Source organism: Podarcis muralis, chromosome 2 (genome assembly GCF_964188315.1).
Source record: "Podarcis muralis chromosome 2, rPodMur119.hap1.1, whole genome shotgun sequence".
Taxonomy (NCBI): Eukaryota; Metazoa; Chordata; class Lepidosauria; order Squamata; family Lacertidae; genus Podarcis; species Podarcis muralis.
The window spans coordinates 117,683,698-117,695,115 of NC_135656.1; the positions used below are offsets into that span (position 1 = coordinate 117,683,698).

Consider the following 11,418-nt stretch of genomic DNA (forward strand, 5'->3'; position numbering starts at 1 on the left):
AAGTTCGCCTGGCGCCTTCATTGTACACCTTTAGGTGCCAGGCAAAAACGTTCCTTTTTAACCAGGCCTTTGGTTGATCTGATTTACATCCTATGCCCTTTTAAAGTGTGTTTTTTTGTGGTGGGTGGGGGGCTACTGGGTGGTTGTTTTTATTTTTATTATGTATTCTGTGGTTTTATTTCTTGATTTTATTCTGTGAACCGCCCTGAGACCCCCAGGTATAGGGCGGTATATAAATTCTAATAATAATAAGCGAACCTTCCCCCTCCGCAAGGGGACTGTTGGCGAACATTCCATAACATCAGGACAATGCTTAGAAGCAACTCTCTTATTTCTCCTTGCGGCGAATAAAGCCAACCCTCACGTGAATGTTTACTTCGTTCAGGATTTATTTTGCAGCCACCGCCACCAAGACAGGATGGGCGGTTGGTCACAGGAAGGCATTCTACCTACCCCACCTTGTAAAAAATCCACTGCCTTTCCGTAAAGTCCCATTTCCAAAGGGCACATCTCCCCACCCCCATGAAAGATTCCTTGCTCAGACCATAAGAAGTTCAGCACAAGCAACATGAACTGGAGTAACCCCTTACACGGAAGCTGATTGGTGCCCAGGGCACTTTCCCAGAATTCCAGTGGCTCTTTAGTCTGTTTTGGACATGGGGAGAAGGGGGGGAAAGAGAGCCAGTGCTGTGGATCCCACTCAAGCCCCACTCACTCAACCCCCTCTTTTGGCTTCCGAGACACCTCCAAATATCATGTGTACGCATATCAACTTTCAAACCTATCTTGGCACAGATGAGGACTAGAAACTTGTTTTGATTTTTTTAAAAAAGCCAAACTCATCAACAGGAGGCGGAATTCTTTGTCAGATCCCAATTTCGGCACATACATTGGGCAAAAGTTAGTAGTCCACAAACACAAAGTAATAAGTATACTCGGGAGACGGGCTAAGTTAGTCACGTGTGGAAAATGGCAGCGAAAAGCTGTTTTCGTAAAACGTCCATGCTAGTCGCTCGGGGCGCGTTAAGAATCGGGACCAAGCGAACGGGCTTTTACAAACAAGGCGGACTGTAAGCCAGGGGTGCTGTCAGGGCAGAGCTTGAGAGCAGAGGTCCAGGGCCTACTCGGCAGAAGGAGCAGAGGAGAAGGCCTTCAAACACAGCAGGACTGGCTCGCCACATTTTGAAGTAATGCACTTTGCCATTTACAAAACAAAAACCGGAAAGTCCCATCGTGTCAAATTACCTCGCGCTATAAGTAGCCCCACTCGGTGTGGAGAAGGACACACATATGCCCCAACCTCACGTCCTTCTGCGTAGCGATCCTTTGAGCCGCTTCCGCCGCTTCCTCCTTCGCGGGAAGTCCGATTTCGGCCGGGCCGAAGCCTTTCCCGCCCTCCAAGTGCTGCGGGTACAGTTTCTGCCTCGTGTGCCGCCTCTCGTGGGTGCTGCAGTGAGACCTCTGGCTGAAGCCCTTGCCGCAGTCCAGGCACTTGAAGGGCTTCTCCCCCGTGTGGGTCCTGCGGTGGCGGACCAGATCTGAGCGGTGGCGGAACGTCTTCCCGCAGTCCGAGCAGTTGTAGGGCCTCTCCTTGGCGTGCATCCGCTGGTGGCGGCCTAGGAGCGAGGGCTCGCTGAACTTCCGCCCACAATCCGGACAGCGGTAGGGCTTGTCGCTGGCCATGTGGGTCCTCTTGTGCACCACCAGGTTTGAGCTGTCGCTGAACCCTTTGCCGCAGTACGAGCACTTGTAGGGCTTCTCGCCCGTGTGGGTCCTCCGGTGGCGGACCAGGTACGAGTTCTGGCAGAAGCTCTTGCCGCAGTCCAAGCACTGGTACAGCTTCTTCTCTGAGTGGATTCTCCGGTGTGCGATGAGGTTGGAGCGGTCGCTGAAGCTTCTCCCGCAGTGGAGGCACTGGAAGGGTTTTTCCCCTGTGTGGGTTCTCCGGTGTTTAAGAAGGTCAGAGCTCCGGCCAAACCCTTTCCCGCACTCGGTGCACACTTTCCTCCTCCGGTCCTTGTGGGTCCTCTCTTGAGCCGCCAGGTCGCCGAGTTTCGGGACGACTCCCGGACAGGCCACCGGTTTGCACTCCCCGTCTCCCAAGGGGACGTCGTGTGGATTCTCTGATTTGTGTTGGTTTTCAAAGGAGCCCAACTGCTCAGGACATAGGAAAGGGTTCTCTCCGTACGACCCGGAAGGCCCAGTTTTCTCGGAACATCTCATCCGAGGTTTCTCTTCTTCATTCTCGCTTGCCCACCCATCGCCTGCTGGGAATTAAGAGAAGGGAGAGACACATTGGTCATTCCTTGCAAATAAGAGAACTGAATGATGAACCGATTTCTTTATAGTGGTACCTCAGGTTAAGAACTTAATTCGTTCCGGAAATCCGTTCTTAACCTGAAACTGTTCTTAACCTGAGGTAGCACTTTAGCTAAAGGGGCCTTCCACTGCCACCACACCGCTGGAGCACGATTTCTGTTCTCATCCCGAAGCAAAGTTCTTAACCTGAGGTACTATTTCTGGGTTAGTGGAGTCTGTAACCTGAAGCATCTGTAACTCAAGGCACCACTGTACAACGTAAGGAGAGACTGGGCTGCTGGGCCAAGCCAAGGACCCATCTCATCCAGCATAAATGTTCACAGATGCAGGACAGATAAAATAACTTCTCCACGTGGCACACAGTTCATCTTTGGAACTTGGTCTCACAGGAGGAAGTGGTGACCACCAACTCAGATGATTTTAGAAGAAGCCTGGTCCTGAACGGGGTAACTGTGCCCTGAAGGACCAGGTGCGCAGCCTGGGAGTGATTTTGGACTCACAGCTGTCCATGGAGTCACAGGTCAGTTCTGTGTCCAGGGCAGCTGTCTACCAGCTCCATCTGGTACGCAGGCTGAGACCCTACCTGCCCGCAGACTGTCTTGCCAGAGTGGTGCATGCTCTGGTTATCTCCTGCTTGGACTACTGCAATGTGCTCTATGTGGGGCTACCTTTGAAGGTGACCCGGAAACTGCAACTAACCCAGAATGCGGCAGCTAGACTGGTGACTGGGAGTGGCCACCAAGACCATATACTGTACCACCAGTCCTTGAAAGACCTACATTGGCTCCCACTACATTTCTGAGCACAATTCAAAATGTTGGTGCTCACTTTTAAAGCCTTAAACGGCCTTGGCCCAGTATACCTGAAGGAGCGTCTTCATTTTTGAAAGGTTCAGCCTGCCATCTTGATTCAAAATGGCGTCCAGTGGTATCCATACACAACACCCTGCTCTTTTTCAAAAATTTTCAGAATTTTGTGCAGAATTTGGCTGTGATATCCAAATGTGTCCAGTTCAGTGGAGGATAAACAACCTTCCAAAATATATAGTAGAAATAAAATGTATTTTATTTCTCTCCACCCCCATTGTTAAGGCCGGATACTGAGGTCCAACTCTGAGGGCCTTCTGGCGGTTCCCTCCCTGCAAGAAGTAGGGTTACAGCAGGGGTCTGCAACCCGCGGCTCCGGAGCCGCATGTGGCTCTTTTACACCTTTGCCGCGGCTCCGGGGCGGATGCTAGCGAGGGGAGGAGGCGCATTGTGCGCCCTGACACTCCCCACTGTGGCGGGCGCTGTACTGGCTGTGACGTCGCATGGGGGCGGTGCGTGCGTTAGTCATGCACCGTTCCGACGTCACCTTCCCGCCCGCCTGCTACATTGTAAGGGGCATGTACGCTGGTCACTGCATTGAAAGGGGGCATGTACGCTGGTCACTGTTTTCAAGGGGAGTGAAGAACGCACACACACAAAAAGGTAACTTGTTAATTTAACGTTTATTTCTATGAGGAGTAATTCTGAGGGGTCAAACAAAGAAATAATAAAAAAGTGACAAAAAAGTTATTTTTATAATGACAAGTTTTGCGGCTCCCAGTTTTTTTTTTCCTTCGGAAACGGGTCCAAGTGGCTCTTTTTGTCTTAAAGGTTGCAGACCCCTGGGTTACAGGGAACCAAGCAGAGGGCCTTCTCGGTAGTGGCGCCCGCCCTGTGGAACGCCCTCCCATCAGATGTCAAGGAAATAAACAACTATCTGACTTTTAGAAGACATCTGAAGACAGCCCTGTTTAGGGAAGTTTTTAATGTTTGATGTTTTATTGTGTTTTTATATTCTGTTCAGAGCCGCCCTGAGTGGCTGGGGTATAAATAACAAATTTATTATTATTATTATTATTATTATTATTTAAGAGAAATTCATGGAGGCAGTAATGGTTGGAGGCAGTAACGCTTCTAAACATCATGAGAGAGGGCTCTTGTGCATGGGTCCCACACGTGCGTTTCCCATTGGGTCATCTGGTGGTGAGATTACGCTGCACTAGATGGGCCACTGTCGTTTTATAATCTTAAGGTAAGACTGCAATAGCTGCTCTCCTTCGTGATGACCAGAAACTGGCATTCACTGACACATACTGTCTTTAAGAGTCATGGTGCTGGAGGAGACTCTTGAGAGTCCCATGGACTGCAAGAAGATCAAACCTCTCCATTCTGAAGGAAATCAGCCCTGAGGGCTCACTGGAAGGACAGATCCTGAAGCTGAAGCTGAGGCTCCAATACTTTGGCCACTTCCTGAGAAGAAAAGACTCCCTGGAAAAGACCCTGATGTTGGGAAAGATGGAGGGCACAAGGAGAAGGGGACGACAGAGGACGAGATGGTTGGACAGTGTTCTCGAAGCTACAAACATGAGTCTGACCAAACTGCGGGAGGCAGTGGAAGACAGGAGGGCCTGGCGTGCTCTGGTCCATGGGGTCACAAAGAGTCGGACACGACTAAACGACTAAACAACAACAACCTGGCAAAATATGGAGAGGGTTCTGGTTGCAAGTTGCTTCCCCATTCATATCACCCACCCTATGCTTTCGGAAGTCAGCCACCCTGTGATCTTCAGATGCAGGGCGGTATATAAATTGAAGAAGAAGGAGGAGGAGGAGGAGGAGGAGGAGGAAACTGGGCAAAGGTCTAGGCCGTGTTTGGTCAGAGTACCCTGTTATATTTATTTATGATAGCTCTGATATGCTGTGGGGTTTTTTAACCTCAGGCAATGAAAAACTAACACCCTGCAGGGGTTCCCAAGAAGAGTAAAATACCACAAAAACAAGAGAATATAATAAAACAGTTTGAATGTGATCAGTAAATGAGAAATACCATTGCAAATTAAAAGCAAGGCATTTTATTTTTTTAAAAGAAGGCTTCATAACTCACCAAAAGGGCAGGGGTGGGAAATGTGGCCCTCTGCACACCTTTAACTGGCCCTCGGAACCTTCCCGAGGCCACACCCCCTGCACAGGGATGAGGAATACTTACCCATTGAGCTGCCATCGCTGTCCTGCTTTGCTTCCCTGTACAGCTGCCACAGTCCCGCATCTGAGGGAGCCTGCTCCGCCTTGGGCATTTCCTGAAAAGGCTTTGAGATCTAGAACCACAAGGGAGAACATAGAAGGTTTGCGGGAGACGCAAGGCAGACTAAAGGAAAGGTTTCTTCACACAAGAGAGCAGAGTTAAACTGCGGAACTCCCTGCCACAAGGAGGAGGAGCGGCCACCAACTTGGCCGGCATTAAAATAGGAGTCTAAAACAAATTCTTCACATGTTGAATGTGTAATTCCCGGGAAATCATTTCTGGTGATGGTGTGTGTGTGTCTACATCCTAACACATACATAGCACTGAAAGGTAAGTCAGGTCACATGCAGTCCATATGAGATTTTAACATAACATTTAGTGAATTTTCTGATATTGACCATCCTTTTGAAGCAGAAGGCAGTACATCTGTAGAAAGGAGCGACTGAAGGTTTGGGTTGCTGCAACTCTAATAAATTCTTGACCTCTGTTGGGCCATGTTCCTGCAGGAAGACACATGTCTGTATTTCAGGCAGATGCTCCTAATCCAGGACTAATTCCTGATGCGGATGCTGTAGGAGTCACAGTTGTGTTAATCACCTGCACCTAAAGAGGCCAAGAATTTATTAGAGTTGGCTATTATGTGAACAGGGACGCAGGTGGCGCTGTGGGTAGAAGCCTCAGCGCCTAGGGCTTGCCGATCGAAAGGTCGGCGGTTCGAATCCCCGCGGCGGAGTGCGCTCCTGTTGTTCGGTCCCAGCGCCTGCCAACCTAGCAGTTTGAAAGCACCTCCGGGTGCAAGTAGATAAATAGGGACCGCTTACTAGCGGGAAGGTAAACGGCGTTTCCGTGTGCGGCTCTGGCTCGCCAGATGCAGCTTGTCACGCTGGCCACGTGACCCGGAAGTGTCTGCGGACAGCGCTGGCTCCCGGCCTCTTGAGTGAGATGGGCGCACAACCCTAGAGTCTGTCAAGACTGGCCCGTACGGGCAGGGGTACCTTTATCTTTATTATGTGAGCAATGAATACACTGAAACAGAACTGAGAAAAAATCCTCTGGTAAAACCAGATTTTTCTAAGCTCCAGAGGAATATTTTGGCATCTAACGCCAGGGTCACAAGATTCCACATTAATTGGGACGACAACACTGAAAAACTGACAGATGCAGAGAGCAGCAACCCAAACCTTCAGTCGCTCCTTTCTACAGACGTGCTGCTTTCTGCTTCAAAAGGATAGTCAACATCTGAAAATTCACTAAATGTTATGTTAGCATCTCATATAGACTGCATGTGACCTGACTTACCTTTCAGCGCTATGTACCATAGATTCCGGCGTATTGGGCGACTGGGCGTATAAGACGACCCCCTAAATTGGCAGCTGCCAATTTGGGGGGTCGATTTATATGCCCAGTCTTATACGTGGCAGCTTCGCTGGGCAGCAACAGTGGATGGCGGGCTCCGCGCCGGGAGGAAGCTGTCCACTGCCGCTGCCCAGCGAACCCATACCCGGCGTATAAGACGACCCCCGACTTTTCGGAGGATTTTCCAGGGTTAAAAAGTCGTCTTTTATACTGGAAAAGGTCCGTATAGTTAAAGCTATGGTTTTCCCAGTAGTGATGTATGGAAGTGAGAGATGGACCATAAAGAAGGCTGATGCTTTTGAATTCTGGTGCTGGAGGAGACTCTTGAGAGTCCCATGGACTGCAAGAAGATCAAACCTCTCCATTCTGAAGGAAATCAGCCCTGAGGGCTCACTGGAAGGACAGGTCCTGAAGCTGAGGCTCCAATACTTTGGCCACCTCATGAGAAAAGAAGACTCCCTGGAAAAGACCCTGATGTTGGGAAAGATGGAGGGCACAAGGAGAAGGGGACGACAGAGGACGAGATGGCTGGACAGTGTTCTCGAAGGAGGCCGTGGAAGACAGGAGTGCCTGGCGTGCTCTAGTCCATGGGGTCACGAAGAGTCAGACACAACTAAACGATTAAACAACAAATACGCTGGAATCTACGGTATGTGTTAGGATGTAGACAGACTTAAAATAGGATTCCGCAGAATGAGAGAGGAGACGGCTGTCAATGGCTACTATGAGACACATTGGCTATGCTCTCTCCCCGCTGCGGTTAAGGGCCCTGCTTCTGCCACCCTCCAAAGTCCTGAGGGGCGGAGAGCTACCTCACCTGCTGCTCCCACCTCTTGGGCTCCCGGGGCCTCCTCAGGAAGCCCTCGGCCAGGGCCACCGCCTGGGCGCAGGTCTCCGGCCCCCATTCCCTCACCCAGCTCTGGATCTCCGGCGGCAGGATGGTCAGGAACTGCTCCAGGATCAACAGCTCCAGGATCTGCTCCTTGGTGTGCCGCTCGGGCTCCAGCCACTGGCGACACAGTTCCCGCAGCCGGACGCAGACCTCGCGGGGCCCCTCGGCCTCCCGGTAGCCGAACTGTCGGAAGCGCCGGCGCTGGGACTCGGCGCTGACCAGGCCCGGCCTCGAGCTCTCGGCCTTTAACTTCCCGCTGGCGCCGTCGCCCCTCTCTCTGCCTTCCGGAGGGTGTTGGGGGGCTGCCTGCGGCTCTACCGAGAAGGGCCGGGCCGCCCAGTCCCCTCGGGGCCACATCCAGGCGTCGGCGGCTCCCTCAAAGGCCTTGCTGCTCTCCTCCCATGCCGCGGGCAGCTGCGTGTTGCCCCAGCCCGGGTGCGGGGACTGAACCGCCTTCAGGAACTCCTGCCAGGGACCGTCCCAGCCCTGCGGGATCCCGTCGCCCGGCTCCTGCTTCACTTGTTGTGACGCCGGCCATCGCAGGAGCTCCGCCGCCATGCTGGCCGGAACGGTTTTCCTGGCTCTTTTGTTGACATCTTTGTCGGGTTTGGGGCCTGCTGCGTCGTCTTCCTCCTCGCCCGTTCTCTCTCCAGGCCGAGGCCCTTGCTCAAGCACTGGCTGGTAGGGAAGGGCTAAGGACATGGCGGCGCCACTTCCCACGGCGGCCATCTTCTCCCTCTCTTGGCCTAGAAATGTTAAGAAGGCAACAAAATCACCTCTCCAGATCAGGCCTAGCTGAGCCCAGTTCTCGGTTTCCTACCGTGGCAGGCTCTCTTTAAAGCAGAGGTTGGAGGGCCATTTGTCAGGGATCCTTTAGCTGTGGTTTCTGTATTGCTGGGGATTTGGCTAGATGACCTTTGGGGGTCCCTTTAACTCAACAATTCCATGGTAGTTATTAAAAAAGAACAATAAAAAGCCTAATGGAGCTGGACATAGGAAGCTGCTTTATATACATTTGTGCTATGGCAGCAGCTCTCCTGCGTCTCAGGTGAGGCCTTCCCAGCCGTATTTGGACATGCCAGGGATTTAACCTGGAACCTTCTGCATACAAGGCAGAATCTCTAACTGTTCCTCCTTCTCCAGCATCTATAAATAATAAAACTACAGAGTTGGAGAGGGCCCAGAGTCATCGAGTCCAACCCCCTGCAATGAATGCAATTTCAGACACAGAGACTTTCCTGTTAGATTATCATGGCTACTGGCAATCTAAAACCCTGTCCACCTTGAAAAATAGATTTAATTTAAGGAAGAGCTTTGAGTCGCTAACAATTATTATTGTCACTGATTTATTCATCGCCTTCTGAACCACCCTCTCTCATGGTGATTTACATACAGTGGTACCTCGGGTTACATACGCTTCAGGTTAGACTCCGCTAACCCAGAAATAGTACCTCGGGTTAAGAACTTTGCTTCAGGATGAAAACAGAAATCATGTGGTGGCAGCGTGGGAGGCCCCATTAGCTAAAGTGGTGCTTCAGGTTAAGAACACTTTCAGGTTAAGAACAGACCTCCAGAACGAATTAAGTTCTTAACCCGAGGTACCACAGTATAAGGCAATTAAAACCAGTTAAAAACAGACGAAGGTAACAAATAGGTTTATAACAAGACTAAAATCCCTAGCAAAGAAGACACTTGTGGTAAACACTCCATTATCCAGCTGGGAAAACCTGTTGGAATAAAAATCTCTTCCACGGTTCCCCAAAGTGCAGATTGACAGGGATGCTATTCCACAGAACAGGGGCAGCCACACTACAGGCCCTGCTCTGAGCTTATGTACAGTGGGCTTCTGAGATCTTTGGAACTTGCAGTAATTTTTCCTCCAGACGGCAGCAATGTGCTGGGTACAGAAGGGATAAGGCGGTCTCTTAAGTTGTGGTACATGGGAACCGCAAGGAAGCTACCAGCATTTCTATTCCCTGGCAACGCTCCTGTGCTATTAACAGCCTCACACAGGGTGGGTTCAACAGGTGCAGCTCCCCATCCAGATCACTGGGCAATCAGATGTAAAAGTGACTGTGGGTTCCCTGTTGCAGTTATGCAGAAGGGGCAGACCGGAACCAGCACAGCTTGTGGAAGGGCAGTGCTTGGCATGTGGCCTATGGGTCTCCGGCACACTCCGACTGAGTGTGCAGCACCGGCATTAAATGTTATCTTATGATGCCTCCTGTTTCCCTGCTCACTGCAGTCAATACCAAGCTATTTCTTTTTATTGATTTATTAAATTTGTCAGTCGCTTTATCTTGCCCAGGGCAACCCAAAGCAACTTAAAACACTGATTGAAATGGGAGCTGCAAGGACCAATGGCCTGATTCAGAAAAAGGGCAGCTTCCTCTTTTCCTCAAGGTTAACCGCAGCCATCAAATATATAAAAAAGCAAAACATAACAGCCAACAGCGATTGAACCCTCAAAACAAACTAATCCAACTAAAAGGGGAAAGGAGTAAACAGCTCAGAGGCAGGACAGCTCAGAGGCAGGACAGCTGTTCTGCATGCAGAAGGTCCCAGGTAGGGCTGGGAGAGGGTGTCCCCTGCTTGAGACCCTGGAATGCATCAAACTATGCTCTACTCATAATAGATCCACTCAAATGAATGAACCTAGATTAGTCATGTCTGTTCACTTCAGTGGATCTGCCTTGAGCAAGACTAGAAATGGCACCATGGGAGAGCTGCTGCCAGTCAGTGTAGGCAAGTCTAAGATAGCTGGAGCAACTTGGCATAAGGCAGCTTCCTTTGTTCCTTTGCAACTTGTCCCCAAGGAACGAGAAACAAAATTAAACAAACTTGTAAAAAAAATCCCCTCTTCTGCACAATGGCAAAAAGACCCAGGAATCTCCCTTTCCTTGAGAAGGTACCTTCTAGGGAGTCAGACCACTGGCCCATCAAGCTAAATGCTGTCTACACGGACTGGCAGCAGCTCTGGAGGGTTTGGGGGCAAGGGACAACCCTACCTGGAGATGCTGGGGACTGAACCTGGCACCTCCTGCATGCAATACAGATGCTCTACCCCTGAGCTACGCCCCTTTCGGTGAGGATCAACTAGTAACATCTCCGCGCTTCACCTGCTGAACATCTGCCTGCTGCGCTAAAAAAAGAAGAACAACACAGAGAAACCTGATTTGGGAACCTGCGAGAGGAAAATGAGCAGCTAGAGATGGATGCAGGGTTAGTGAGAGAAACAGCCCACAAATCCTAACCTGCAAAGGCATATATGCATTTTCAACCCCCACCCCACTGCAGGATCCCTCCGCCCCCCACCCATGGGACCCCCCCCCCATCTCCCCGCTCCCATTTTCCCAATCTCAAGGCTTTGCTTCCCCTCCTCCTCCTCCTCGCCCGCCCGTCTGCCTTTTGTCCTTCAGTGCAAGAAGCCCCAGCTTAAGGCTCACCCTTGGAAGGCAGCACCCCCTCCCCCACGTGGGAGGCAGGAGGCGGGGCAGGAAGGAAGGAAGGAAGCCAGGAAGAGCGAGCCCTTCTCTATGGATCGCCTTCGCTTCCTGCTCCCGTGTTTCCCCGCGACTTGTCTAGGCCCACGCGGCTCTTTGGCCACGTTAACTCTTTCAGCACCACGGCCCCGCAGGCACTGGGCCTCGACGGTCTCTCAAAGGAGGGGCAGCGAGTGATGCATGCCAAAAAATAAAAGTTTCCATTTTTATATGAAAATTTTGCAATTGACTTTGAACTCATCCTTCCTGAGAGAGATGAATAACAAACTTACCCGCCCGACTGATATGTTTTGGATATTG

General features: G+C 50.9%; 1 protein-coding gene across 3 annotated transcripts; it reads right to left on the bottom strand.

Moving 5' to 3' along the window:
• Positions 1–371: 371 nt before the first annotated feature.
• Positions 372–11,182, bottom strand: LOC114591096 (uncharacterized). Of its 3 annotated transcripts, none has more exons than XM_077921745.1 (4): positions 11,062–11,182; positions 7,541–8,361; positions 5,332–5,440; positions 372–2,267 (listed from the first exon to the last, which is right to left on the bottom strand). In XM_077921745.1, exons 2-4 carry the CDS (start codon positions 8,342–8,344, stop codon positions 1,252–1,254), a joined length of 1,929 nt encoding a protein of 642 aa, XP_077777871.1. In that variant the 5' UTR covers positions 8,345–8,361; positions 11,062–11,182; the 3' UTR covers positions 372–1,251. The 3 variants fall into 3 exon arrangements, with proteins under 3 accessions (XP_077777871.1, XP_077777877.1, XP_077777881.1); XM_077921751.1 differs by lacking the exon at positions 11,062–11,182 and adding an exon at positions 10,624–10,912; XM_077921755.1 differs by lacking the exon at positions 11,062–11,182 and having other exon boundaries at positions 372–2,264; positions 7,541–10,912.
• Positions 11,183–11,418: the final 236 nt, after the last annotated feature.

Coding starts and splice junctions, on each gene's coding strand:
- LOC114591096 (XM_077921745.1), bottom strand. CDS start 8,344: ATGGCCGCCGTGGGAAGTGGCGCCGCCATGTCCTTAGCCCTTCCCTAC. Junction 5,441..7,540: donor CCAAGAGGTGGGAGCAGCAG/GTGAGGTAGCTC, acceptor TTGTGGTTCTAG/ATCTCAAAGCCTTTTCAGGA. Junction 2,268..5,331: donor CAGCGATGGCAGCTCAATGG/GTAAGTATTCCT, acceptor CTTAATTCCCAG/CAGGCGATGGGTGGGCAAGC.